General features: G+C 69.0%; 6 protein-coding genes across 8 annotated transcripts; 3 read left to right on the top strand and 3 right to left on the bottom strand.

Annotated features, from left to right (window-relative positions):
• The first annotated feature begins 402 nt into the window (after nucleotides 1-402).
• CORO1B (coronin 1B) lies at nucleotides 403-4,254 on the top strand. Its single transcript, XM_036384880.2, has 11 exons — nucleotides 403-476; nucleotides 1,231-1,433; nucleotides 1,513-1,635; nucleotides 1,710-1,839; nucleotides 1,909-2,090; nucleotides 2,309-2,428; nucleotides 2,503-2,607; nucleotides 2,676-2,821; nucleotides 2,896-2,953; nucleotides 3,206-3,499; nucleotides 3,675-4,254. The coding sequence occupies exons 2-11, from the start codon at nucleotides 1,233-1,235 to the stop codon at nucleotides 3,795-3,797; spliced, it is 1,482 nt and encodes a 493-aa protein (XP_036240773.1). The 5' UTR covers nucleotides 403-476; nucleotides 1,231-1,232; the 3' UTR covers nucleotides 3,798-4,254.
• Nucleotides 4,255-4,355: 101 nt separating this feature from the next.
• On the top strand, nucleotides 4,356-6,010 carry PTPRCAP (protein tyrosine phosphatase receptor type C associated protein). The gene is made up of 2 exons (XM_036384881.1): nucleotides 4,356-4,535; nucleotides 5,085-6,010. The coding sequence occupies exons 1-2, from the start codon at nucleotides 4,533-4,535 to the stop codon at nucleotides 5,643-5,645; spliced, it is 564 nt and encodes a 187-aa protein (XP_036240774.1). The 5' UTR covers nucleotides 4,356-4,532; the 3' UTR covers nucleotides 5,646-6,010.
• A 437-nt stretch (nucleotides 6,011-6,447) lies between these two features.
• RPS6KB2 (ribosomal protein S6 kinase B2) lies at nucleotides 6,448-10,662 on the bottom strand. 2 transcript variants are annotated; one of them, XM_036384701.1, is made up of 15 exons: nucleotides 10,582-10,662; nucleotides 9,693-9,727; nucleotides 9,465-9,585; nucleotides 9,310-9,378; nucleotides 9,097-9,244; nucleotides 8,378-8,435; nucleotides 8,194-8,294; nucleotides 8,029-8,119; nucleotides 7,853-7,943; nucleotides 7,631-7,738; nucleotides 7,479-7,541; nucleotides 7,324-7,401; nucleotides 7,133-7,240; nucleotides 6,948-7,060; nucleotides 6,448-6,616 (listed from the first exon to the last, which is right to left on the bottom strand). In XM_036384701.1, exons 2-15 carry the CDS (start codon nucleotides 9,722-9,724, stop codon nucleotides 6,448-6,450), a joined length of 1,350 nt encoding a protein of 449 aa, XP_036240594.1. In that variant the 5' UTR covers nucleotides 9,725-9,727; nucleotides 10,582-10,662. The 2 variants fall into 2 exon arrangements, with proteins under 2 accessions (XP_036240594.1, XP_036240593.1); XM_036384700.2 differs by lacking the exon at nucleotides 10,582-10,662 and adding an exon at nucleotides 10,338-10,459.
• CARNS1 (carnosine synthase 1) lies at nucleotides 10,658-19,511 on the bottom strand. Of its 2 annotated transcripts, none has more exons than XM_036384702.2 (10): nucleotides 19,310-19,511; nucleotides 17,525-17,543; nucleotides 16,838-17,069; nucleotides 16,321-16,410; nucleotides 15,606-16,093; nucleotides 15,222-15,402; nucleotides 14,577-14,662; nucleotides 14,033-14,264; nucleotides 13,686-13,957; nucleotides 10,658-13,593 (listed from the first exon to the last, which is right to left on the bottom strand). In XM_036384702.2, exons 2-10 carry the CDS (start codon nucleotides 17,525-17,527, stop codon nucleotides 12,367-12,369), a joined length of 2,811 nt encoding a protein of 936 aa, XP_036240595.1. In that variant the 5' UTR covers nucleotides 17,528-17,543; nucleotides 19,310-19,511; the 3' UTR covers nucleotides 10,658-12,366. The 2 variants fall into 2 exon arrangements, with proteins under 2 accessions (XP_036240595.1, XP_054371232.1); XM_054515257.1 differs by lacking the exon at nucleotides 19,310-19,511 and adding an exon at nucleotides 18,321-18,368.
• Nucleotides 19,512-20,864: 1,353 nt separating this feature from the next.
• On the top strand, nucleotides 20,865-23,571 carry PPP1CA (protein phosphatase 1 catalytic subunit alpha). Its single transcript, XM_036384868.1, has 7 exons — nucleotides 20,865-20,943; nucleotides 21,439-21,570; nucleotides 21,654-21,884; nucleotides 22,107-22,211; nucleotides 22,300-22,523; nucleotides 22,961-23,095; nucleotides 23,218-23,571. The coding sequence occupies exons 1-7, from the start codon at nucleotides 20,889-20,891 to the stop codon at nucleotides 23,326-23,328; spliced, it is 993 nt and encodes a 330-aa protein (XP_036240761.1). The 5' UTR covers nucleotides 20,865-20,888; the 3' UTR covers nucleotides 23,329-23,571.
• On the bottom strand, nucleotides 23,389-25,802 carry RAD9A (RAD9 checkpoint clamp component A). Its single transcript, XM_036384867.2, has 11 exons — nucleotides 25,580-25,802; nucleotides 25,433-25,503; nucleotides 25,204-25,338; nucleotides 25,002-25,116; nucleotides 24,818-24,917; nucleotides 24,593-24,702; nucleotides 24,406-24,512; nucleotides 24,270-24,334; nucleotides 24,093-24,194; nucleotides 23,801-24,014; nucleotides 23,389-23,729 (listed from the first exon to the last, which is right to left on the bottom strand). The coding sequence occupies exons 1-11, from the start codon at nucleotides 25,611-25,613 to the stop codon at nucleotides 23,631-23,633; spliced, it is 1,152 nt and encodes a 383-aa protein (XP_036240760.1). The 5' UTR covers nucleotides 25,614-25,802; the 3' UTR covers nucleotides 23,389-23,630.

The following is a 25,802-nucleotide window of genomic DNA, read 5'->3' as shown; positions in this document are numbered from 1 at the left end:
AGGATGGGGACTGGTGGCGTGTCCCCAAGACATGACTGCGTGAGCACAGGGTGTCACAGGGGGCTTCAGAGGAGAGGGACCCCCCAAAATGAGAGCAGGGTAAAGCCCGGCCCGGGGGGTGACCCTGGCTGCCGTGTCACCTCGGGGTGACACAGAGGGGCGACACCGGTGGGGGTGACAGTACCCCTGTGTCACCCGCTACCATTGTCCCTGTGCCACCCGCCACTGTCACCGCTGTGCCACCCACTGGCGCTGTCCACGGGGACCGAACCCCCGGTTGTCCCCGTCCATGGGGTGTCCCAGTCCATGGGGGGTCCCCGTCCATGGGGTGCCCCCTGTCCCCACCCCCGCCGGTGCCCCCGCCCCGGAGCCGCGCAGGCGCGGGGCGGCCCCGGTCACTTCCTGCCCCGCCCCCGCCGCCGCCGCCGCTCCTGCCGCCCCCGAGACCGGCACCGGCCCCGGGCACCGACCCGCCGGTGAGTGCGGGCACCGGGACCAGGCACCGAGCCCCGTCCCGACCCGCCGGGCTCGGGCCCCCCGGGCCCCCCATCCGCCTTCCCGGGGCAGCCCCATCCCCGTTCCCGGCGGGGCCACCCCCTGTCCCGGTCCCCATCCCTGTCCCTCTCCCAGTCCCTGTCCCCATACCTAGCCGGGCCACCCTTTCCCCGTCCATGTCCCCATCCTCGTCCCTGTCCCCATTCCTGTTGCTGTACCTAGCGCGGCCACCACCGGCCCCATTCCTGACCCCGCCCCCGTCCCCATCCTTTTTCCTGTCCCCATCCTTGTCCCTGTCCTCGTCACTGTCCACGTACAGAATGAGGCCACCGCCGGCCCCATTCGCGTCCCCCATCCCTGTCCTTGTCCTATCCCTTTCCCTGTCCCTGACCCCATATCCAGCAGGGCCACCCCTGTTCCGTGATCTGCTGGAGCTGTCCCTGCCCTCCTTTCCATCCCCACCCGTGTTTCCGGGAGGACACCCTTGTCCCTGTCCCCATGCCGAATGGGGCGCTCCTTGTCTCACTCAGAGCCCCCATTCCTGGGGTGCTTCCCGAGTTCCCTTCAGGGAGCTGGCAGGGACAGGGGTGTGTCCCCCAGGAGTGGCTGAGCCACCCTTTACCGGGCTGGAAGACAGCGACAAACCCGCTTCAGGGGACACCCCATTCCCTGGTGTCCCCGCCTGCCTTTTTGGGGTATCCCAGCGTGCCTGACCGCGGCCGGGGCGCTCCCCAGCCATGTCCTTCCGGAAGGTGGTGCGGCAGAGCAAATTCCGGCACGTGTTCGGGCAGCCGGTGAAGACGGACCAGTGCTACGATGACATCCGCGTGTCCCGCGTCACCTGGGACAGCACCTTCTGCGCCGTCAACCCCTCCTTCGTCGCCATCATCGTGGAGGCCAGCGGCGGCGGCGCCTTCCTCGTCCTCCCCCTGCACAAGGTGACAGCAGGGCGGTGACGCGGGGAAGGGGGGCTTGTGCCGGTGGGTGACCCCCTCCCCGCTGTCACTCTGTCCCCAGACCGGACGCATTGACAAGTCATACCCCACGGTGTGCGGCCACACGGGCCCCGTCCTGGACATCGACTGGTGTCCCCACAACGACCACGTCATCGCCAGCGGGTCCGAGGACTGCACCGTCATGGTGAGGGGTGGCCCTGAATCCCGGGGGGTGGCAGGGTCACCCCGCTTCGCTCACCATCCCCTCTGTCCCCTCAGGTGTGGCAGATCCCAGAGAACGGGCTGAGCCAGCCGCTGACGGAGCCGGTGGTGGTGCTGGAGGGCCACTCGAAGCGCGTTGGCATCGTCACCTGGCACCCCACAGCCCGCAACGTCCTGCTCAGTGCGGGTATGGGGGGACACGGCGGGCACGGGGAGGGGGCCGCGCGCCCGAGGTGACCCCTGCCGTGTCCCCCAGGCTGTGACAACGTGGTGCTGATCTGGAACGTGGGCACGGCCGAGGAGCTGTACCGGCTGGACGGGCTGCACCCCGACCTCATCTACAGCGTCAGCTGGAGCCGCGATGGCTCCCGCTTCTGCACCGCCTGCAAGGACAAGAGCGTCCGTGTCATCGACCCCCGCCGTGGCACCGTGGTGGCCGTGAGTGTCCCCACTCCTGCGGGGGACCTGTGTCACCAGGACACTGCCCTGCGCTGGTTCCTGGGGGGAATCCCCTGCTCCCTGCCCTTGTCCCTTGGTGCACCCCGTCGTCCTGCGTTCCATGGGTGTCCTTGTCCCCCGGTGCTCCCCGCTGTCCCCTGTCCCTTGGTGCCTGTCCCTGGGGTGCTGCAGGCGCTGGTGACAGCTGTGCCCCCCAGGAGAAGGAGCGGGCGCACGAGGGGGCCCGTCCCATGCGCGCCATCTTCCTGGCTGACGGCAAGATCTTCACCACCGGCTTCAGCCGCATGAGCGAGCGGCAGCTGGCACTCTGGGACACGGTGAGTGCCACCCCGGGGCTCCCCCAGAACCATCCTGGGGTTCCCAGCGTGCCTGACACCTCATCCCACCCCAGGAGAACCTGGAGGAGCCCATGGGGCTGCAGGAGCTGGACTCCAGCAACGGGGCTCTGCTGCCCTTCTACGACCCCGACACCAACGTGGTCTACGTCTGCGGCAAGGTAGGGAGCCCCCCGCCCTGCCGGTGGCACCCCCGGAGCCAGGGTCCCCCCTAACAGCGTGTCCCCAGGGGGACTCGAGCATCCGGTACTTCGAGATCACGGATGAGCCACCCTACATCCACTTCCTCAACACCTTCACCAGCAAGGAGCCCCAGCGGGGAATGGGCTGGATGCCCAAGCGCGGGCTGGACGTTAGCAAGTGCGAGATCGCCAGGTGGGCACAGGGACAAGGGGGGTGAGGTGAGGGACCCCCAGAACCTCCCGTGACCCCCTCTGCTCCCCTGGCAGGTTCTACAAGCTGCACGAGCGCAAGTGTGAGCCCATCATCATGACCGTGCCAAGGAAGGTGGGTGGGGATAGGGGAATGTGAGGTGGTGGGAGTCCTTAGGGGGACCAAGAGGGGTCACCAGGCAGGACATGGGGCCATGTGGGCAGGACTTGGTGACTGGGCAAGGAGTTCCTAGTCAGTCTGGGTGGGGGTCCCTATGGGGGGGTCCCTGAGCAGGACATGGGAGCAGTGGGGGGTCCCCAGTGAGGCCGTGGTGTCTCTCTGGGGGTCCCCCTGAGGATGCCACCCCTCTGACACTGTTGGGGGCAGTCGGACCTGTTCCAGGACGACCTGTACCCGGACACGGCGGGCCCCGAGGCGGCCATGGAGGCGGAGGAGTGGGTGGCGGGGCGCACGGCGGGGCCCGTGCTGGTGTCCCTGCGCCAGGCCTACGTCCCCAGCAAGCAGCGGGACCTCAAGGTGAGCCGGCGGACGCTGCTCCACGACAGCCGCGCCGCCACCGGGGCCACCACCGGGGCCACCACGCCACCTCCCACGCCCCCCGCGGCCCCCGCGTCCGCCCGCTTCAGTGCCCCGCCGGTGCTGGGCTCCGGCAGCGCCACGGTAAGGGGACAGGGGGACAGGGAGGGACAGGGGGGACAAGCGGGAAAGGGACGGAGGGGTGTGATGGGTGTGGGTGTGGCTGTGCGGTGGGTGCGGTTCCTCTGATGGGCGATGGGTGGGTGTGGCAGTGGGTGTGGCTCTGCTGGGCGTGTCCCGTGACGGGGCTGTCCCTCAGGGAGGTCGCCTGGACGAGGTGCTGCAGGAGGTGGCGGCGCTGCGGGCGCTGGTGGCGGAGCAGGGCCAGCGCATCTCCCGCCTGGAGGAGCAGCTCAGCCGCCTGGAGAACGGCCACGTGTAGGGACCCCCTCAGGGACCACCGCCCCAGGGACCACGCCTGCGCCCCAGGGACCCCCCTGAACCATCTCGCCCCCCTGGGGTGCCCCCCCTTGCCCCGCTCTGGGCCCTTCTCCCATTGGGGGGCTGGCCGCCCCTCTGGCAGCTCCCTGCTTCCCCCCATTGCCTTACTGGGTGCTGCCCCCCCGAATCATGGACCATTCTCCACCCCTGCCCCCGTTCCTTGGGCTGGGGGTTGCTCCTGGGATCAAAGATTACCCCCTGCACCCCCCAATCCCTATGGGGTCTCCCCCCTTTCTGTGGGGCAGGGCATGATCTGCCTTCCTAAACTGTGAGATATCATCCCCCCTATATTTTGGGGGCTTTTCCTCCCCTCCTCCTCCTCCTCGTGTCCCCCCTCTCCATTCCAGTGCAGGGTCAAAAACTATATTTTCACTCCAAATAAAGGATTTATAAGAAAAGTGCTGGGGGTGATTTGTAGGAAAAGCTGCAGGGCCACCTGCGGGGTGGCAGAGCGGGGGCAGGCAGGAAGGCGCAGCGGTCACGGGTGGGAGCTCAGCGCCTCAGCAGGAAGTGGGGGGGCACGGGGCGGCATTTTGGGCAGCAGAGAGGGTGAGGGGGTGCAGAGCTCGGCCCCCCCTGCTCGGTACATCCGCTGCACGGGCAGGAAGTTGGGGGGGGCTCCCCCATCTCGCAGCGCGCCCGCGGCATCGGGACCCGCTCTGGCTGCACCCCACTGATGGTGAGCACCCCAAAACCGGGCAGGGTGGGAGACTGGGAGGGGCTGGGAGCGCAGAGGATGGGGGAAAGGTTGGGGGAGCCAGGATCAGGGAGCCAGAGTGGGGGTGGGGGAAGTGGGAAGGTAAGGGGAGTCTGGAATGTTTGGGGGGATAAGAGGAGCACAGTGGGGTTGGGGAGAAGGAGGGGGGGTCCTTCAGGGGAGCATGGTGGGCTTGGGGGTAGGTCTGGTATTGGGGTGGGGCTGGGGGCTGTGCACGCTGGGTTTGGGGGGCTCTGGAGCTTTGGCAGGGGGTGCGGTGGGGCTGCAGCCCTGTGGGCAGGGGGATTCTAGGGGGGCTGTGCAGCCATGTGGGGTGGCAGGACTCGGTTCCTCTCCCCCAGCACCTGCAGGTGCTGCTGCACCCGCCACCCACGGCTTCCGTCCCCGAGGGTCACCTCCCCCTCCGCGGCCCTTGTCCCCTGCCCTGTACCTTGCCCCGGCCCTTCCCTGCGTTCCAGCTCCGGGAAGCCACGTGCCCGGCGCCGTGTGACCCCGCTGCCCTCCCCGCAGGCTGCCCCGCGATGGCACCCGCTGCTGCTGGCGCTGGCGGGGCCGGTGGCAGCGGGGGACCCCGCGGTGGCCCGCAACGACCGGACTGTGGCCGCGCTGCTGGGGCTGCTGCTGTGCCTGGCGCTGGGGCTGGCGCTGGCCTGGCACCACCTGTGCCGCCTCTCGGCCGGCCAGTACCACCCCCGGCCCCTGGGCCGCCGGGCGCTGCAGCTGCTGCGGGGACAGTGGCACCGGCTGCGCTCGCCGGGGGACCCCGCCGTGACCCCCGGGGACAGCCACGGGGAGGTGGCCGTGCGCGACGAGGAGGAAGAGCTGATGCCATGGAGCCTGGAGCGGCGACCGCAGCAGGAGGAGGAGGATGAGCAGGAGGAGGATGAGAAGGAGGAGGATGAGCAGGAAGAGGATGAGGATGAGGCCGAGGCAGCACCGGAGGGCGGGGAGAGCCCCCTGAGTGAGGGGCAGGCGGTGGGGGGCAGCGCCGAGGCCCTGCTCAGTGACCTGCACGCATTCTCGGGGACAGCAGCCTGGGGGGATGCGCGGCCACACGTCACCGCCTTGTGACATCACCGTCCTGACGTCACCACCCTTTATCATCTCCCTGTAGTATCACCTCCTTGTAATGTCACTGTCCTGTAGTGTCACTCCCTGTAATGGCACCTCCTTGTAATGTCACCTCCCTGTAATGTCACTGCCCTGTAGTGTCACTCCCTGTAGTGTCACTGCCCTGTAGTGTCACTCCCTGTAATTTCACTGCCCTGTAGTGTCACTGCCTGTAGTGTCACCTCCCTGTAGTGTCACCACCCTGCCATCAAAGGGACCCTCTCTCTGTCCCCCACCAGCCCCCAGCCGTGGGTCCTGAATGGCTGCAGGGGCCTTGTCCGAATTTGCACTGACCAATAAAAGAGCAGCTCTGGGGGCAGAGCAGATATGGGGTGTGGTTTGCAGAGAAGTGGGTGGAGCCAACCAAAGGGTGTGACGAGTGGGAGGAGCCTAAAACAGGGCGGGGCATCACACAGGGGGTGGAGCCTGGACCCTCCCCTGATGGGGCAACTCCCCCAGCCCCCCAGCACCAGCAGAGGGACCACCACAGCCTCAGCAAGTCCTTTAATTGGCACACATCCAGCAGCAGGGCCACGCCCCAGGGGGCCACACCCCAAAGGCCGTACCCCAGAGGGGCCACACCCCAAAAGGCCACGCCCACGGGGCCACACCCCTGGGGGTTCTCCCCGTGCCCCCAAACCCGGCGGGCAGGGGGCTGTGCCGGAGGGGGACGAGCCCCCCAGAGCACAGGCAGCACCGTGGGGTTCCCCCCACCCCGTGGGGAGCACCAGGCCCCCCCCAGAACCCCCCACCCTCCCCACCCCTACCTGGGCACCCGTCCCCGGCCCCCCTTCTGCTTCTTGGCCCCGCCCGAGGGTTTGATGGGCAGGGGGGCCGTGCCCTCGGGCGGGGGGGCCTGGGGGGGCCCCAGCTCCATGGGGTCGCCTGGGGCCACCGGCTTGAACGCCTCGAAGGGGGAGAACTTCACAGGGCTGGGGGGGACACGGGAGGGGGTGAGTGGGGGGGCAGCCAGTGCCCACAGAGCTCCTTCCCCACCCCTGGAGGCCCCAACTCCCCCCATATTCCATGGACCTCCCCTACTCCTCCTCCACCCCTTGGGGCCCACCCTGATTCCCTCACCCCAAAGCACCCCAAACGCTCACCCCACTGCCCCACAGCCTCTCTGTACCCCCAGGATGGGACAGGTTGAGCCCCCCCACTGCACCCCCAGCACTGTCCCCTGTTGCCCACCCTGAAACCCCCATCCCAAAGCGCCTCCATCCCAAAGCCCCCCCACCCCAGGCACCCCCTGTGCCCCAATACCTGACAGGGGTGCGGGGGCTGCTGTTGAGGCGGCGGGGGGAGCGCACCTTGGGCTGGAAGGAGAACCCCTCCTTGATGCTCTCCAGCACCGAGGGGGCCACGTAGGTGAAGCCCTGTGGGTTTGGGGGTGTCACGGGGGGATCCTGGTCATGCCAGGGGTCCCCCCCGGGGCTGTGCCCCCCTACCAGGAAGGCCTGGTTGGCGCTCTCGCTGATGGCAGCGTCGTCAGGGCTGTCCACGGGGGTCTGGCGGGTGAAGCGGGTGTCGAACTGGCTCACGTCCTCCTCCGACTGCTGCGGGGAACACGGAACACGGCAGCTGCTCCCACGGGGCCCCCCAAAAAACATTGCCAGCCTCCCCCCTCGGCCCCCCATACCAGGCAGGGTTTGAAGGGGGGGTCCAGCCTGCGTGCCAGCAGGTCCTCCCAGTTGATGTGGCGGAAGAAAGGCTGTTTCTGTGGGGTTTGGGGGTGTCAGGCAGCATTTGGGGGGTGTCCCCTGGCACCCCTCCCATCCCCACCCACCCCTGTACCTGCACATCAGCCGCGTCACCGGGGCCCCCCCCAACCCTCTGGCTGGGGTTCCGCTTCAGGAACTGGAAGAGAAACGGGGATGGAGATGGGAATGGGGGGAGGACCTACATGAATAAAGGTGGGGGAGGGAATTTTGGGGGGTGGGGGGCACCTTCTTGAGGAGGTCACGAGCGTCGGGTGTCAGGTAGGGCGGCAGCACCAGCTTCCCCTTGAGGATCTTGTCGATGGTCTTCTTGCGGTTCTCGGCGGTGAACGGTGGCTGTGGGGGGCACGGGGGGGCCATGAAGAGCCAGGCGGCCAGGAAGGCTCGGGGTCACCCCGGGATGCCCCCCCAGTCGCCAGGGAGGAGGGAGGGAGCAGCGGTGGCACTTGCCGATCCGGTGAGCATGTCGTACATCAGGGCGCCCAGGCTCCACCAGTCCACCGCCCGGTTGTGCCCGCTCCGCACCAGGATCTCGGGGGCCCTGGGGGGTGCAGGGGGGGCCCTGAGCGAATGGAGGGGCCAGGACAGACCCCCCCAAATTCCCCCCAGTGCTGCATCCACCTCACATGTACTCGATGGTGCCGCAGAAGGTGTGGGTGACAGCCCCGTCGTGGATGGACTCCTTGCATAGCCCGAAGTCCGTCAGCTTGATGTGACCTGAGGGACATGGGGGGGTCAGCACTGCCCCCAGAGAACCCCCCAGGCTCCCCAGTTTGCCCCCCGAAACCCACCTTGGCTATTGAGCATGATATTCTCTGGCTTAAGGTCCCGGTAGATGATCCCATGGGAATGCAGGTGACCCAGGGCCAGCGTGATCTCGCTCAGGTAGAAGCTGCAGTGGGATCGGGGTGGCTGTGAGCCATGTCGGGGTGCCCACCCCAACCACACCCACCACCACCACCACCTCATCCCTACCAGGCAGTGTCCTCCAGGAAGATCCCTTCCCGCTCCAGCTGCATGAAGAGCTCTCCACCTGCATAAAGAGCCCAAGAGGGACTCTCCTGAGCCATCCCTGGAAACTCCTTAATCACTCCTGGGAACATCTGAGCCATCCTGGGACACCTTTAAACCACCCCAGAACCCCCTGAGCCAACCTTGGACACCCTCCCTGGACACTGTAGCCACCCCAGGTCCCACTTTAACCATCCCTGGACACCCTGAGCCATTCCTGGACACTGTAGCCACCCCAGGTCCCACTTTAACCATCCCTGCACCCCCTGAGCCACCCCTGGACACTGCAGCCACCGCAGATCACCCTTTAACCATCCCTGGATACCCTGAGCCACTCCTGGACACTGCAGCCACCGCAGATCACGCTTTAACCATCCCTGGATACCCTGAGCCATTCCTGGAAGCCCTCCCTGGACACTGTAGCCACCCCAGGTCACACTTTAACCATCCCTGGACACCCTGAGGCATTCCAGGACGCGCTCCCTGGACACTGTAGCCACCCCAGGTCATGCTTTAACCATCCCTGGATACCCTGAGCCATTCCTGGACACTGCAGCCACCACAGATCACGCTTTAACCATCCCTGGATACCCTGAGCCATTCCTGGAAGCCCTAGAGCCCCCCCTGGGACAATTTGCAGCCACCCCTGGAGTAGCCCCCGGCTGCCCCGAGCCCGCCCGCACCGCTGAGGCACTCCAGGATGAGGTAGAGCTTGCCGCCCGTCTGGAAGGCGTAGATGAGGTCGACGATGAAGGGGTGCTTGACGGCCTCCAGGATGTTCCTCTCGGCCCGGGTGTGCGCCGTGTCCTTGGCGTTGCAGGCGATCTTGGCCTGGGGGGGAGGCGGTGAGCGGGGGGGGGTCCCCGGGGGGGCTGGGGGGGCCAGGGCGCCCCTACCTTCTTCAGGACCTTCATGGCAAAGATCTTGCCCGTGTTGGTGCCCTGCACTTTGCGCACCTGGAACACCTGGAAGGACGGGCAGGGAAGGTTGGGAACGCTGTTGGGGAGCACCGGAGTCCCCTCAGAGGTCCCCGGCCCGGCCGTGTCCCCACCTTGCCGTAGCCGCCCTTGCCCAGGACGCGGAGCAGCTCGAAGCAGTGCGGGCCGATGTGCTCGGGGCCATTGTTGACACTGCTCTCGGAAATCTCGATCTCTTCATAGTGTCCCACCGGCCTGGCGAGAGAGGGGGTGAGCGGGGACAGCCCCCTGCCTGTCGCCTGTCTGCACACCCAGGCTGTCCCCTGTCTGCACACCCCCCCCGCAGGCTGTCCCCCACTTACTCCAGGCCGTTTCCCCGGGGCTCCAGCTCCATCTCCTGCGGGAGGGAACTCGCGGTCAGAGGTGGGCAGGGGACGCATGGCAGGGAGGGGACATATGGCATGGAGGGGAGACACAGCACAGAGAGGACCCACGGCAGGGAGGGGACACATGGCAAGGAGGGGACACGGCAGGCAGGACACGGGTACGGCAAGGGCAGGACGCGAGCAGGACGCGGGCAGGACGCGGGCAGGACGCGGCAGCGCGGGGCGAGGCAGCGCCGAGCCGGCCCAGCCGGATGTTTTGGGGCCGAGGCCGGGCCCTGCCCAGCGGGAGCCGCCCGCTGCCCGCCCGGGATCCGCGGCTGCCCCCGGTGCCCCGGCGCCCCGTCCCGCGGACAGCCCGGCTGCACCCCTGTCCCGCCACCGGCGGGACCCCTGTCACTGCCCTGCCGCTGTCCCCCCAAGCCCCTGCCCGCCGTTCCCGGCACCGAGCGGACCCCACGCCACCCCGACACCCCCGATCCCGTCCCCACCGCGTCCCGGTGCCGCTCGCCGCCTCCACCGCCCGTCCCGCTGCCGGTGCCCCCCGTCCCCGCGGCGCCCCCCGCCCCAGCCCCGGTGCCGGTGGCAGCCCCGGTGCCCCCCCGCGCCCCGCTGCCGGCTCACGGCGCCCAGCTCAGGCTCGTCCCCGTCGCTGCCCTCCTCGGTCTCCAGGTCGATGTCGAACACCCCCGCCATGACGGCGCCGCGCCGGGACCCCCGGGGACCCGCCCCGATGCCCACGCCCCCAGCGCGGCCACGCCCCCGCCACGCCCCCGTGACACCGCCTTATCGGGACCCCGGGGAACCCGCCGCGCTGGCCACGCCCACGGCCACGCCCCACCCACGGCCACGCCCCCGAGCGCGTCACCGGGGTATCCCCAGCGCGGGGGACACGGGCACGGGGGTCGCCGGGGGTGGCGCAGGAACATGACAGAGACAGCGCGGCCGCTCACAGCCTTTACTGGGGACCCCGGCCCGCCACGCCCCCTGCGCCGCGCTGACGTCAGCGGCGCCGCGCTGACGTCAGAGGAGGGGCAGGAAGAGAGGGGGACACCCCGGTGACCTCACGTGGAGATCCCGGCCGGGGTTTCCGCGGGGTTGGGGGGCACGAGTGGGGCTGCGGGGCGCCAGGGTTATTGTGGGGTCACTGGGGTGGTTGTGGGGTCACTGCTGCTACTGCGGGGGCTGCGTGTTGGTGTAGGGTCTCTGGTGTTATTGTAGGGTCGTGGATGTTATTGTAGGGTCAGGGGCACTGCAGGGACTGGGGTTTGTTGGAGGGTTTCAGGCACTACAGTGTCTGTGTGTTATTGCAGGCTCCAAGGCACTACAGGGGCTCTGTGTTATTGTAGGATCTCTGGTGTTATTGTAGAGTCGTGAGGGCTGTAGGATGTGGGTGTTATTGTAGGATCTCTGCTGTTATTATAGGGTCAGGAGCACTGCAGGGCTCTGTGTTAGTGTGGGGTGCCTGGTGTTGCTGTAGGATCTCGGGCATTACAGGGGCTGGGTGTTAGTGTGGGGTCACTGGTGTTACTGTAGGGCCTCCCCAGTGACAGCCCTATATCACATCACACAAGCCTTCCCGAGGATTTTCTGAGCTGCTCCAGGGAATCCCTGGGTGCCCCTCTGTTGCTGTAGGGTCCCCTGGTGCGAGTCTATCATTGCAGGGTCTCCCCAAGCCAGTTTGTTATTGTAGGGTCTCCCTTTCAGTGTATGCTGTTGTAGGGTCTCCCCTAAGCACAGGTTTGTTACTGTGGGTTCTCCCCCTTTGTTATTGTAGGGTCTTCCCTTCCAGGGGGTCATTGTGGGGTCTCCCCACCTCAGTCTGTTACTGTGGGGTCTCCCCTTGCTGGTGTGTTATTGTGGGGTCTTGCCACATTTCTTTGTTATTATGGGATGTCCCAATGATTCGTTGTCATTATGGGGTCTCCCTCCCCATAGTGGTTTGTTACTGTGGGGTCTCCCCATGACAGCAGGTGCCAACACACCTCGCGCTTCACCTGCTGCTCTCATGGGGTGGCCTGGCTGCCTCGGGGGTCCTGGCTGCCCCACCCTGGGGGTGGCACGGGGACAGCAGGGGACAGTGTGCCCCTGTGTGTCCCCAGGCATGGGACAGACCCCCAGCTTCAGGGACAGGGGGTACAGACTGTAGGGACAGGGCAGGGGGGACAGGGAAGGGTGTTGGGAAACAGGGAACGGGATGCTAGGGCAGGAGGATGAGGTGTCTGGACTGGGAGAGCGGGAATCTTAGGACGAAGGGTGTCAGTGTGAGGATGAAGTGCCAGGATGGACAGGGATGCCAGGGAATGTGGTGCCAGGACATGGGCGATGCCGGGGATTGGGGTGTCAGAATAGTGGGGGGTGCCAGGAGATGGGGTTTCAGGATGCCAGGGGATGGGCTGCCAGGGGGGCGAGGGGATGCCAGGGGATGGAGTGCCAGGATGAAGGGGAATGCCAGGCAATGGGGTAGCAGGACAGGTGCCTGGGATGCAGGGCGGTACGGGGGTGCCAGGACATGGTGTGCCAGGCCAGGGGATGGGGGGACAGCGGGACGGGGTGCCGGGGGGATGCCAGGGAGGGGCGGCGGGGCGGCGGGAGCTGGTGCCGGCTGTGCCGGGGCACCCATTCCCCCGCTCTCCCCGCTGCCTGCCCGGCGCTATTTGAAGTGGGACAAGAAATGCTCCACGGGATATCGCGGGGAGTCGATGCCCAGCCCCTGGCAGAGCCCCAGCAGGCGCTCGCAGGCCTCGGCCAGCGTGGCCCCGGCGCACGCCACGCTCAGCAGCGGCTCCTCGTACTCGCCGGCCCCCTCGGGCTCCTCGAAGAGCCGGTTGAGGCGGACGAGCCCGCGGCCGTGCAGCTCCCGCAGAGCCTCCATGCCCCCGCCGCCCGCCAGGCTCGGGCCGTGCTCCGAGGCCAGGCACATCACCCCGGCCAGGTGCGTGCGGGGCGCGGGGCGGGCGGGCAGCACGGGCGGCACTCCCAGCGCCACCAGCACGGCGGCCAGCAGCAGGTCGGGGCCGTAGACCTCGCGGATCCAGTCGCGCAGGTAGAAGCCCCCCATGCGGGGGTTGATCTCCAGCAGGCGCGGCCCCGCCGGGCCCAGCTTGAGCTCCACGTTGAAGACGCCGTCGCGCAGCCCGCACGCCCGGCAGCACTGCAGCGCCGCCCGCACCAGCTGCGCCTGCCGGTCGGCGGGCAGGCAGGAGGGCAGGCAGGCCGCCGTCTCCAGGAAGGCGGGGACACGCGTGGGGCCGTTGTCCGACACCCAGGCGCCCAGCAGCCGCCCCTCGAAGACCACCAGGTCCACGTCGTGCTCGGTGCCCGGCACGTACTCCATGAGCAGCATGGCGTTGCCCCAGCCCAGCCCGATGCCCGGGTGGTCGGCGTCGTCGCGCAGGTCCCTCCAGAGGCGGGCGGCGTGAGCGTGGCACTGCCCGGCGTTCTCCACCAGCCGCACGCCCACGCCGCCCGCGCCGAACTCCAGCTTGGCCACGGCGGGGAAGGGCACGGCGCCCGCCGCCCGCTCCACGTCGCCGTGGCTCCGCAGGCGGCGGCAGGGCACGGCGAAGGCGGCGGGCGGCGGGCGGCCGCGGCGGCAGCGCTGCAGGTGCCGGTGCGTGCGGCTCTTCTGCTTGGCCACCCGCACGGCGGCGGGCGCGGGGCCGCGGAGCCCCAGCCCCTGGCACACCAGGGCCGCCAGCACCACGCAGTCGTCCCAGTAGGAGAGGCAGGCGTGGGGCCGCAGCCCCCGGGAGCGCAGCAGCTCCAGCACCCGCTCCGCGTGCTCCTCGTCGCGCCGGTGCTCCCGGCTGTCGTAGGGCAGGAAGGTCTGCACCAGCCCCGCCGCGAAGTGCTCCGGGTCCGACTCCACCAGGTGGATCTGCGGCCCCGGAGAGGCGTCACCGGGGGGGCGGCCGGCCCCGGGCCCGCGGCTGTGCCGCCCCGAGCCCGCTGGCGCCCCGGGCCCCTCACCTTCAGCCCGTAGTCGCGGGCCGCCTCCCACACGAAGCTCTTGCTGACGCCGCCGGCCCCGATGAGCAGGATGTCCTTGCCCTCGACCAGGTGGCGCTGCGCCCGGTGCAGCATGGCCTCGGCCAGCAGCCGCGGCAAATCCCCGCGGGGCTCGCCCACGCCGCGCCCCATGGCCTCGGCCAGCGCGCACGTCTCCAGGCACCGCTGCCCGTTCGTGGCCAGCGCCACCAGCTCCAGCGTCTCATCTACGCACGCCAGCAGGAAATCCACGCCTGGGGACGGTGACACGACGCTCAGCACCGCGCGGTGACCGCGGGCACCGACGGCGTCCCCCGCGCCCTGCTCACCCAGGATGTCGGTGCGGGCCCGGCCGCCGCCGCGCTGCCGCGGGCTCAGCTCGGCCTCGCTGGCCATCAGGGCGGCCGCGGCGGCCTCGGTGGCCTCCCGCAGCCGCGTGGCCAGCGCCTGTCGCTGGCTGGGGGCCGCCACCCCCCACTGCTGCAGGCTGGAGTCCAGGCCCTGGGGCAGCGCCGCGCCGTGACGCACCGGGCTCTCCGCGCGTCCCACGGCGCAGGCCACCTGTGTGTGGGGACACGGCGACACCCACGCGTGTGTGGGGACACCGGCTGCCACCAGGGTACGGGGACATTGGCTGCCAGCCCATAGCTTGGGGATGCAGCTGCCGCCAGGGCGTAGGGACGTGGGGTGACACAATGACCCAAGGCAGGGATGTGGATGGCCAGCAGTCCTGGGGACACCCAGGGCCACCAGGGCATGTGGACACGGACAGGCACACAGGGCATAGCACACAGATTACTACAGCCTGGGCGCAAGACTGCCATCGTAGGCTGGGGACACACAGAGCCACCAGGGTGTGGGGACACGCCGTACCTGGCAGAGCTGGGGCCGGTCCCCCCAGGACCTGCAGACGAGGGTGCAGATGCGCAGGGCCATGGGCAGCCGCGGGGCTGGGCTGCCTGGGGGGCAAGGGACAGGGCAGGCACGGCCGCCATGCGGGGACGGGGCCGCCCTGCCCCACCTCCCCCTCGCCCTCCTCCGGGGCCTTTTGGGACTCCCTGCGGCACCGCGGTGGCCCCGGCCAAGCCCAGCCCCAGGGAGTGAGGGGTACAGCATCGCCACTGTCATCCCCAGCCCCACGGGACTGTCGGGAGTCAGAGGGGGTCACCCTAACACCCTGCCCAGCCCCGGGGGACCGTGGGGCTCCAGGGTGACTTTCCCTCCCACTACAGGGGACCATGGAAGTCCAGGGTGACCTTCCCCACCTCTCCCCATGGGTCTGTGGGGGTCCAAGGTGGCAAACTGTCCCCCAAACCCTAACCCAGGGGACTGTGGGCTCTTCAGGGTGACCCTCGTGCCCTCCCCCAGGACCCCAGTAATTTGGGCACCCCGATGGCCCCCACCCACCCGCCCCAGGGCACAGACACGTGGCCGGCACAGCTGCAGGGACCCGTGGGATCCCGGGAGTCTCTTCCCCCCCCTCCCAGGGTGGTGGGCGCCCGAGGGCGGGGGCCTTACGTGGGGGGGGCACGGGCAGGCGGGCGGTGGGCACCATGGCCTCCAGCAGGACGCTGTCCTCCTCCGTCAGCCCCCGGAGCCGGGCACCCACCGCCTGCGCCACCGCCACCCCCTCCTCCTTCCTGTGGGTGCTGCTGGTGCCTGTCCCCCGCCACCGCCACCCCGCCGGCCGCACCACCACCTGCGTGCACCTCCGTGTCACCCCGGGCCACCTGCTGCCACCCCGGCAGCCAGCCGGCCCGCCCGTGTCACCTTTGCCACCCCACCACCTGCACCCCCCCAGTGCCACCTGGTTGCCACCCTCACAGCCACCCCACCCCGTGCTTCTCGATGTCCCCCAGCGCCACCTGGCGCCACCAGCACCGCCCGCCCTGCCGTGCCCACCTGGCCGTAGGGCTCCATGGCGGTGCCCCCCAGGAAGGCGCCCACCTCCTCCTGCACCAGGCTCTGCTGGCCCTGGGGGTCCTGCAGCCGCACCAGCCTCACCCCGGGGGCCGCGGGCTGGGCGGGCAGGTCCCCCCTGGTCCCCAGGACGAAGGCCAGCGTGGGGGGCACGGGCAGGTTGGCCCGAGCCGCCAGCACCCAGCGGGTGACCAGCGTGTCCTCGAGGCGGTGGGCGAGCGGCACCGAGCCCCCCGTGGGGCAGTCGAGGTCACGGGCCAGCTCGCCCACCCAGCCGCCCTCAGAGTCCCCCGGCGCGAAGGTGCCCGTCACGTAGTTGGCGCGGCGGGGTGGCACGAAGGTCTCTAGGGCGCTGTGCCCTCCCACCTTGAAGGAGACGCCCCGGGAGAGCAGCAGGGACCAGGCGCCCGGGCACGACTCCGATGGCACCCGGCTGGCCCAGGAGGGGGACAGGCACAGCACCATGGCACCTGCGGGTGGGCACGGCGGTGGGCGGCGGGCACCCCGCACCTCCTGTCCCAAACTGCCCCCCATGGGGTGGTGCTGGGGGGAGGGTGGGCGCTTGCTGCTGAACTGGTGTGTACTGGGATTAACGGGACACAGGGGGCTGCTGCCACCCTGCTCCCCTGCCTCAGTTTCCCTCACAGTGCGGGTCAGGCAGCACAGGCGGGTTTGGGGACAAGGGGATGGCACCCACCTGGGCAGCGGGTGCCACCCTCCAGCAGGACGGGCAGGAAGGGGGTGGGCGAGCCCAGGATGCAAACGGTCATGTCCAGCGGGCCAAATCCTGCCGGGAAGGGAAGGGTTAACAGCGCCGGGATGGGGACCCTGGCGCCACCCTGCCCGGGGCACCCCAGTGTGGCTGGGAGCCCCCAGACCCCCTGTGTCCCTAGCCTGGCACCGCATCCCCATTGCCACCCTTATCCCTGCCACCCCCGTGTCCCCAGCCTGGCACCACGCCCACATCACTGTCCCTGCCACCCCCATGCCTCCAGCCTGGCACCAAGCCCATAACACTGTCCCTGCCACCCCCTATCCCAGCCTGGCATTGCACCCACATCACTGTTCCTGCCACCCCCGTGTCCCCAGCCTGGCACCGTTCCCCCATCACTGTTCCTGCCACCCCCGTGTCCCCAGCCTGGTACTGTTCCCCCATCACTGTCCCTGCCACCCCCGTGTCCCCAGCCTGGCACGGTGCCCCCCGTGTCCCCAACCCGTGCGGGGCTCTGTGGAGCAGTCCAGCGTGGGGGGCAGCCCCTCCTGGCACAGGGCGCTCTGGAGCCGCTCGTAGGCCTGGGTGGCATCGTCAGGGTCCCCGCTGTCCCCGGGCACTTCGCCATCGGGGGCCTCGTCCTCCAGCCAGCCCGGGCACAGCGCCTCGGGCCCTGCCCACTCCTGCTCCTCCGGGCTGGGCACCCGCTCCGGGCTCGCCTGGGACGTCGAGAGCTGCGGGAGCAGGGACAGGGCTGGCACGGGGCTGGCACGGGGGTAAGGGGGTGCTCTGGGGCTGGCGTGGGGTTAAGGGGCTGTCACGGGGCTGTCACGGGTTCGGCGCGGAGCTGGCACACGGACGGAACCCGGGTGGGCACGGGGTAGGCACCGGGGGGCTGGCACGGGGCACGGCGGGAGCCGCTGCCCACCCGTGGGGTGGGGGCGTGGGGGTGCTGGGGGGCTGCGGGCGCCGGGCACGGCGCCAGCGCCTCGGGGACAGCGGGGCAGCAGTGCCAGCCGCCGGGGCCGCCAGCTCCGGGACAAAGCGTCCCCTTGTCCCCGCGGGGTCACGCGGCGGGTGGGCACAGCACGCCGCGCTGCCCGCTGCCCCGCGCCAGTGCCCGGCACCGCCGGGATCCCGGGATGGGGCACCCACCTCCGCCCGGACCCCCCACCCGGGGGCCACTCACCATCCTGGTGACAGAGGGGCTGCAAGAGAAGGACAGGCAGAGTCAGCGCGGCTTCCCGGGGACATGCCACCCCTCCCCGGCCACCCCCGGCCGTGCTGGGAGCCCCAGCCCCGGCTCCCGTGGGGGGATCCGTCCTGCGGCACCCACCAGAGCCTGGCACGCTCCCTGGGGCACACCTCGGTGCCAGCTCCGGTGTCTTCACGTTGTCCCCTCAGTGCTAGTCCCAGTCTCCCCAGACTGACCCCTCGGTGCCAGTCCCTGTGGCCCCAGCTTGTCCCCTCGTTGACAGGTCTGGTGGCCCCAGATTGACCCCTTGGTGCCAGTCACGGTGGCCTCAGGTTGTCCCCTCGGTGCCAGCCTCGGTGGCCCCGGCACCTCCGGCTTAGTGTAATCCCGTGCCAGCTCAGCACAGCCGGGGGCACCTCCCCGTCCCGGGGGTGCCAAGGTGCCCTGGGGGTGCAGAGCCGGTGACTGGGGTGTTCCCACCCCCCCGGGTGCCTCCGCTCCCAGCAGGTGCCCGGCAGAGCTGGGCACAGAGGGAAACTGAGGCACGGAGCTGAGCGGTGCCCGCTGGCAGCCAGGGTGTCCCCAAGCCCGGTGCCCGGTGACAGCGTTAGGGGGGGGACACACGGCTCGGTGGCGTGGCACGAGGACCCCCCAAAACCCAGTCGCGGGGGTCCCTCAAAGCCCGCGCCCGCCCCAGCCGCGGGACCGCCCTGTCCCCCCCCCCGTCCCCAGCTGGGAGGTGCTGCTGCTGCTGCTGTCCCCAGGCTGGGACAGCTGTGTCGCCCGGTACCTTGGGGTGGGAGCCGTGGCCTGAGAACGCGCAGGGGACGAGGGCTCGGGGACGCCTGGCGCAGGGGACACCGGCCGGTCTGGCCTTTAAACCCCCCCCGCGCCACCCCGGGGTGCCAACCCCGGCCCCGTGCCCCGGATTAGGCGACACAGAGCCCCATTGTCCCCTCTGCCACCTCGCGCCAGGCGCTGGCACCCCTGTCCGTGTCCCTGTCCCCGTCACAAGCGAGCTGCCTCAGCGGGAGCCGGGGGGTGGCTCAGCCTGACGGGGCTCTCCTGTCCCCCTGTCCCGTGTCCCCTGGCCGGGCACGCCCCTCGTCCTCCCCCCCGCCCTGTCCCCCTGTCCCCAGCGTGGCGGAGCTGCCAGCACGCACGTCCCCCGGCTTAGTTCCAGCTGCCCGCGGCGTCACTGTCACTGTCACCGTCACCGCCACCGGCAGGCACGGGGCCACCAGCGCGGCTGCCGCGCCGCAGAGTCCCGCACGCGCTGTCACCCGCTCCCTGTCACCCGCGCCACCCCCGCACCCTGCCACCCTCTCATTGTCACCTGGAGTGTCACGTGCACCCTTGTCACCCACCACACGCCGTCACCGTCACCTGCACCATCACCGGGGTCTTGTCACCCGCACCTGTCACTCACATCGTCACCCACACCGCGACACCGCACCGTCACCGGCACCCTGTCACCTGCACTGTCACCTGCATCTGTCACCCACCTGCATTTGCCACGCACATCACCTACCTGTCACCTGTGTCCTGCCACCCGCACCCTGTCACCCGCACTGCCACCCAGACCCCCTAATCTGCACCGTGCCACCGCCCTGTCACCCGCACCGTGTCGTGAACATCATCACCCACCTGTCACCTGCGCTGTCACCTGCACCGTGTCACAGGTGTGCGCACACCCCCCACCTCCATCCCGCTGCTCCCGTCCCCCCGGCACCGGCACTCCCAAACCCACCCACACCCCCCGCTGCCGCCAGCACCCACCGGCGGTGCCGGTGCTGGTGTCTGTCCGTGTCTGTCGGTGTCTGTCTGTCGGTGTCGGTTTCTCCTGGTGTTGCAGCACCTGGCGTGGCTCTGCCCGCTCCGGTCTCGGCGGTGTCGGGCTCTGGCGGGGTTTCCTGGTGTCGGTCCCGGTGCTGTCGCAGCTCCAGCAGCGGCTCTGCCCGCTCCGGTCCCGGCGGTGGCGGCGGCGCCCTGTCCTGCTCGGACGGGGCGGGGCGGGGCGGGACCGGGGGCACCGAGGGGACCGGGACACCGGAGGGGGTGGCAGAGCGAAGGGGGCAGCGGGGCCGGGGTGCCACCGTCGGGAGACGGGAACAAGGGACTGGGGTAGGGAGCGGGACAAGGGACGGAGACGGGGGTAGGGGACGGGGCCAGCCCGGGGTCACCCGGGGCCGGCTGTAAAACTGACACCGCGGAGCAGAAATGTCAGGGCAGGCCCTGGGAGCTATTCGCGACCTCCCCGCACGACATGGAATGGGACACAGCGAATGGCATGGCGTGGCACGGCGTGGGCACAGTCAGTGAGGACAGGGGACAGCCATGAGCCCATCCCTGCCACTGCCACCCTCCACGAGCGGTGGCACAAATGTGTCACCCTCCCCCGTGTCCCCAGCGGGAGCCCGCCCTTCGGGGTGTGACCGGGGACCTCAGGGTAGCAACAATCTCCCGGCAACCGCCCGGTGCTGCTCCCGACGGTGTCCCCGGGGCCCCCGGGTGGGGACATCCCTGGGCTCTGCCAAGCATCCTGTCCCCTCGCGTCCTCCCGTGTCCCCAGGCTGTCCCTGTGCTCCCAGGACCGGGATGTGGATCCCCGGTTGCCTCCGTGTCCACTCCTGTCCCCTCGCAGTCCCGGGAGCCGCTATCTGTGCCGAGGCTGTTCCCCTCCCTCTCCCTCTCTAGCCCTGTGTCCCCAGGCCCAGGACACGGGTCCATGTCCCCCTGTCCCCGTGTCCCCTTGCCCGAACTCTACCCCTTACCCCCTTGTCCGCCTGCCCGGGTTGTTCGCTTGCCCGAGATGTCCCCTTTTCCAGGATGTCCCTTTTCTCGGGATGTCCTCTTTCCCGTGAAGTTCTCCGTTCCAGGGAAGGCTTTCTGCCCGCGGTGTCCCCTTGCCCGGGATTATCCCGTTGCTGCGGTATCCCTTTTCCCGGGACGTTCCCCTTTCCAGGCATGTTCCTTTGCCCGGGATGTCCCTTTGCCCGGGGTGTCACCTTTCCCGGGATGTTCCCCTGCCTGGAATGTCCCCCTGCGAAGCGTGTCCCTTCTCCACGGCTGTCCCCCTGCCTCCGTGACACCGCCGTCGCCCCCCCCGCCATGCTGTCCCCGTTTCCCGCCCCTCCGGGGCTGGGACGCCGAGGCCCAGGGGACAGCGGGACGCGGGGACAGCGGGACAGGAGGACAACGAGACACGGGGACAACGGGACACGGGGACAACGGGACACGGGGACAGCGGGACACGGGGCAGCCGCGCTGCGCTGTGTCCTCCGGGCCATCAGGGGGCGCCAGGCGCGCCGGAGCCGCTCTGGGCGGGCGCGCGGGGCGGGGCGGCGCGCGGGCGGCCATGGCGGACACCGAGAAGCTCAACCTCGACTCCATCATCAGCCGCCTCCTGGAGGGTGAGCGGCCCCCGCCGCCCCCCGAGCACCGGGGACGCCCTCCCTCCGCTCGGGGAACCTCTCGGGGCCGGCTCGGGCCGCGTCCCGGCGCCGCGGCGGCGTCCCCGGCCTAGGCCTGGCGGGGGCGGGTTAGGCCGCGGTGGTTTGGGGGGGGAGAGTCAGGTCTGGGAAGGGTTTTGGGGGGGTCCCTGTGGGGTCTGCGGAGCTGGAGATGAGTCCCGAGAGCGTGGGGGATGTGAGGGGGGATCCCGAATGGGTCTGTGCCCCGCGGGAGGGGGCTGGAGGAAATGGGGGTCCCCAAAGGGTGTGTACCCCGTGGAGGGGGAACGGGAGGGGACGGGGGTGTCCCCAAGGGTCTGGGGGCTGGAGCTGAGCCTGGAGGGCGGGGAGGATATGGGCAGGGAGCTGAGGCGGGTAGAGCAGGGGTTCCTGGGGCACTCTGGGGGTCCCCGAGCTCTTGGGGATCCCTGATCCCGTTCTCTGCGCTGGGAGCAGTCCAAGGGTCGCGGCCGGGGAAGAACGTGCAGCTGACGGAGAACGAGATCCGCGGGCTGTGCCTCAAATCCCGGGAGATCTTCCTGAGCCAGCCCATCCTGCTGGAGCTGGAGGCACCCCTCAAGATCTGCGGTGAGGCCTGCGTGGCTGCTGGGCAGCACTGGGGTGGCGTGGGGGGCTGCAGGGTGCCACTCACGGCCTGTGTCCCCCCCCAGGTGACATCCACGGGCAGTACTACGACCTCCTGAGGCTCTTTGAGTACGGGGGCTTCCCCCCTGAGAGCAATTACCTGTTTTTGGGGGACTACGTGGACCGGGGCAAGCAGTCTCTGGAGACCATCTGCCTGCTGCTCGCCTACAAGATCAAGTACCCCGAGAACTTCTTCCTGCTGCGGGGCAACCACGAGTGTGCCAGCATCAACCGCATCTATGGCTTCTATGACGAGTGTGAGTGCCTGGGCAGTGTCCCCCAAACCCTGCTGCCATCCCTGGGCTCCCCCTTTCCCGGTGTTGCGCCAGTGCTGTCCTACACTTGACCCACCTGTGGGCTCCTTCCCTCCCCGCCATGTCTTCCTGCCCTTCTTCCTCTGTGTCCTCCTGCCCTTCCATGTCCTGCCCACCCCCAGGCTGTCCCCAGGATCACCTCCAAGCCCCCTTTGTCTCCTGCAGGCAAGCGAAGATACAACATCAAGCTCTGGAAGACCTTCACCGACTGCTTCAATTGTTTGCCCATTGCCGCCATCGTGGATGAGAAGATCTTCTGCTGCCACGGAGGTGGAATGGTCCCTTCCCAGGGATTTGGGCGGGCTGGAGGAGGGGTGGGATCTCCCTGCTGAGCTCTGGTGGTGCCCCTTTCCCGCAGGGCTGTCCCCAGACCTGCAGTCGATGGAGCAGATCCGGCGGATCATGCGGCCCACGGATGTCCCGGATCAGGGGCTGCTCTGTGACCTGCTCTGGTCCGACCCCGACAAGGACGTGCAGGGCTGGGGGGAGAACGACCGTGGGGTCTCCTTCACCTTCGGGGCCGAGGTGGTGGCCAAGTTCCTGCACAAGCACGACCTGGACCTCATCTGCCGGGCACACCAGGTACCAGCGGGACCCCCGGATACTGGGGACACATGGGGTTGGGTCTCCAGTGGGTGCCAGCTGGTTCTACCCCGAGTATTTCCCCATCAAGGGCAGTGTGTACCCCAGGAGTGTGTGGGGTGGAATTCTGGGGGTGTTTGCCCTCAGATTTGGGTATTTGCTCTGATGTCAAACTATTTGCCCAGGAGGGATGAATAGTCACCCTTGGATGTGGCTGTTCCTCCTAGAGGTTGGATAATCACTCTGGATGATGGATACCTGCCCTGGGGCAGTGGGTGTTTGTCCCAGTGGTGGCTGTTCGCTGCAGGGCAGGGAGTGGCTCACCCTGGTAGAGAGAGCTGGAGATTCAGCCTGGGGCACTGGGAATTAGCCGGGGCAGGTGGATACTGGCCATGGGAGGTGGATTTTTGCCAACTCCATGTCCCCCCCCCACCCAGGTGGTGGAGGACGGCTACGAGTTCTTCGCCAAGCGCCAGCTCGTCACCCTCTTCTCGGCCCCCAACTACTGCGGCGAGTTCGACAACGCCGGCGCCATGATGAGCGTGGATGAGACCCTCATGTGCTCTTTCCAGGTGAGCCCAGGGAGGGGAAGCACCCCCAGTTCCTGCCGGGAGGGCTGCAGGGAGTTCTGCCCTCCAGGGGAGTGGAGAGCCAGGGCAGGAGCTCACTGATTTCTTTCCCCCTTCGCCTGCAGATTTTGAAGCCGGCCGACAAGAACAAAGGCAAATACGGGCAGTTCAGCGGGCTGAACCCCGCCGGGCGCCCCGTCACCCCTCCCCGAAACTCTGCCAAAGCCAAGAAATGAGCTGGGAGCCGCCCCCGTGCTGCCCACGCCCCCCAGCCCCCCGCCCAAGCATCAGGTCGCTTTTCTTTCGACTCGTTTTTTTATTTGTAGGATCCTGCCCCCCCCCCGCCACGCTCCACCAAAGCAAATCCAGGCCCAGGGCAGGGAGTGCTGGGGCGAGGGGGGAGCCCAGAGCCCAGCCCTGGGGTGGCAGCGGAGGGGGGGGCAGGAGGATTTTTTGAGGAATAAACTTGTAATGGGTCACTGGGGGGTGCCTGTCCTGGTGGTTGGATGGAGGCTGGGGGTGGCAGTGACTCGGGGGCTCAGCTTTCTCCATCGCTGTCCTCCGCCAGCACCTCCTGGGTGGTGGCCGGACCAGGCCTTCCTGGTGTCATCACCGAGCCAAAAAACAGGGAGCGAAACTGTGGGAGAAATGGGGGGGTCAGGAGGAGGCTCTGCCCACCCCCTGCCCCCAGGCACACCCATCCCTCACCTTCTTGTGCGGGGGGGTCCCTGGCACAGCTCCTTCCTCCTCCTCCTCCTCCTCCTCCTCCTCCTGGGGTTTGCTCTTGGCTGGCTGGGGGGTGCGCAGTGGGAAGGTGGGGCTGGGGGGCCCCTCTGAGCACCCCTCGCCGGTTTCCATGGCAGCCATGTAGGACTCCAGGTCGTCAGCGAAGTCGTCTGACGGGGCGGGCAGGTGGGACACGCTGGTGGGGACAGAGAGGATTGGGAATGGTCACTCTGCTCCCTGCCCATGGCCGCTGGAGGGATCATCTGGGACTCACCCATTGGTCGAAGGGGACTGGGAGCTGCTTTCTAGATCAGAGAGGGTGGCCAGCACCAGGTGAACCTCCAGGACAGTGTCATCCAGGGTGAAGATCACTGGCCTGGGGACACAGAGGGGCTGAGGGGGTGCCAGGCACGGGGCTGGCACAGGGTGGGGACATGGTGACCGTTCCTACCTGCCGGGCTCGTCAAAGTGGATGGTGAGGGGCAGGTTGGAGGCCTCGGCAAAGCTCAGCAGGCCCTGGGGACAAAGGGGAGGGTGAGGGGGGCCAGGGGGTGACACAGGGCTGGGGGGCTTGGCTGGGGACTCACACGGAATTCCTTGAGGCAGAAGGTGATGTGGGAGCCCGGGGCCACGGCCACTGACTGGAACTCGTCCTCAGCCAGCCACAGCTCCGTCACCATCGTCTTGCTCGGCTCTGGAGGGAGGAACGGGGTGGGTGAGGGGCTGGAGGGCACCCCGAGGTGGGGAGGGGTCCCCTTACCCTGCAGGACTCACCTGCCTCATCCTCCACGTAGTTCCGCAGGCTGATTTTGCCACCGGTGCCAGTCCCCAGTGTCACCTCAGCCAGCGTCGGGGGAAAGTGCACCACGGCCTCTGCCAGCAGCCTGAGGGGCACAGGAGGGGGCTGAGCACCCCAAATCCTGTGGGGCTGGCCGGGGTCCTTCCTTCCATCCGCCCTCACCCCCCCAGTGCCACCCCCGCGGTGTCCCCCTCACTCACCGTGCCGGGGCGCAGAGGCGGCTGGCACAGCGCTGCGTGTCGAACACGGCCTGCAGCCGCTCGCACTCCTGGAAGGCCAAGTTGTGTGTCTTGGTGACACCTGGTGGCAGAGGGGACAGCGGCTCAGCAGGGCAGGAGGCGGTGCCAGCAGGTCCCCGCTGTGCCTGTCCCCGCCGGTACTCACCGTGCTTGCAGTGGAGCTGCAGGACCAGGCGGCTGGCACGGGGCTTGAGCAGCATGAGGCATTTCCCCACCGACTTCTCCAGCGAGGGCAGCGAGCGGAAGACGCCCAGGAAGGACTGTGGGGATGGATACGGGGACTGTCACCTGCCTGGGACCCCGGAACAACAAGGAGTTCTCGGGGGGGCCCGGGCAGGGCACTGCACCTTCATGTGGACTTTGCATCGGAAGAGCTCGGTGTCGGGCCCGGCGCTGCCCGGCTCGTACAGCTGGAAGAACAGGGGTGCGAAGAGGAAGGCGGCGAAGGCAGAACGGGAGGAGTTGACAGCACGGAGGGACAGCTGGGGACACAGCCACAGTGTTGGCACTGCCCGCACAGAGGGAGGGGGGCACAGCTGCCCCCCAGCTCCCAGCCAGCCCCCCGGTGCTGCATACCCCACTCTCGGTGGGCTCCAGGTAGAGCTCGTCGCCGATGCGGGACAGGGAGTGCACGGCCCGGCCGAGGACTGGGAAGGAGAGGGTGCGGGGGTGAGGCCGGGCTCCCGGGCACGCCGCGCTCCCCGGGCCCCCAGCCCCGCTCACCTTTGACGTTGCCGCCGGCGATCACACATTTCATGGCACCGGCACCGGGACCGGCACGGGCACCGGGCGGGCACGTGGGGCCTTCGCGCCCGCCCCCGGGCCCCGCCCCCGCCCGCAGACCACGCCCCTCCGCGGAGCGTGCGGACTAGGCCACGCCCCCAGCGGGCTGCGCTCGGCCTGGCCGCTCCCCCCGCCGCGCTGGTTGTTCCGTCCCCGCCCCGCC

Source organism: Molothrus ater, chromosome 6 (genome assembly GCF_012460135.2).
Source record: "Molothrus ater isolate BHLD 08-10-18 breed brown headed cowbird chromosome 6, BPBGC_Mater_1.1, whole genome shotgun sequence".
Taxonomy (NCBI): Eukaryota; Metazoa; Chordata; class Aves; order Passeriformes; family Icteridae; genus Molothrus; species Molothrus ater.
The sequence above is the reverse complement of the archived record's forward strand: the minus strand, read 5'-3'. Positions and strand labels throughout refer to the sequence as shown.

Excerpts from the sequence above, each read along its gene's own strand:
- PPP1CA (XM_036384868.1), top strand. The coding sequence starts at position 20,889 with ATGGCGGACACCGAGAAGCTCAACCTCGACTCCATCATCAGCCGCCTC. Across the intron at positions 20,944-21,438 it reads CATCAGCCGCCTCCTGGAGG|TCCAAGGGTCGCGGCCGGGG; the intron begins GTGAGCGGCCCC and ends CGCTGGGAGCAG. Across the intron at positions 22,212-22,299 it reads GATCTTCTGCTGCCACGGAG|GGCTGTCCCCAGACCTGCAG; the intron begins GTGGAATGGTCC and ends CCTTTCCCGCAG.
- CORO1B (XM_036384880.2), top strand. The coding sequence starts at position 1,233 with ATGTCCTTCCGGAAGGTGGTGCGGCAGAGCAAATTCCGGCACGTGTTC. Across the intron at positions 1,840-1,908 it reads CAACGTCCTGCTCAGTGCGG|GCTGTGACAACGTGGTGCTG; the intron begins GTATGGGGGGAC and ends CGTGTCCCCCAG. Across the intron at positions 2,429-2,502 it reads AGCTGGCACTCTGGGACACG|GAGAACCTGGAGGAGCCCAT; the intron begins GTGAGTGCCACC and ends ATCCCACCCCAG.
- CARNS1 (XM_036384702.2), bottom strand. Across the intron at positions 16,094-16,320 it reads GGGTGGCACCCGCTGCCCAG|GTGCCATGGTGCTGTGCCTG; the intron begins GTGGGTGCCATC and ends GCCCACCCGCAG. Across the intron at positions 15,403-15,605 it reads CCATGGAGCCCTACGGCCAG|GTGGTGGTGCGGCCGGCGGG; the intron begins GTGGGCACGGCA and ends AGGTGCACGCAG.
- RAD9A (XM_036384867.2), bottom strand. The coding sequence starts at position 25,613 with ATGAAATGTGTGATCGCCGGCGGCAACGTCAAAG. Across the intron at positions 24,335-24,405 it reads TCTGCCTCAAGGAATTCCGT|GGCCTGCTGAGCTTTGCCGA; the intron begins GTGAGTCCCCAG and ends CTTTGTCCCCAG. Across the intron at positions 24,015-24,092 it reads CAGTCCCCTTCGACCAATGG|CGTGTCCCACCTGCCCGCCC; the intron begins GTGAGTCCCAGA and ends TGTCCCCACCAG.
- RPS6KB2 (XM_036384700.2), bottom strand. The coding sequence starts at position 10,409 with ATGGCGGGGGTGTTCGACATCGACCTGGAGACCGAGGAGGGCAGCGAC. Across the intron at positions 9,245-9,309 it reads CCATGAAGGTCCTGAAGAAG|GCCAAGATCGCCTGCAACGC; the intron begins GTAGGGGCGCCC and ends CCTCCCCCCCAG. Across the intron at positions 7,402-7,478 it reads GTGACGCGGCTGATGTGCAG|AAACAGCCTTTCTTCCGCCA; the intron begins GTACAGGGGTGG and ends CAAACCCCACAG.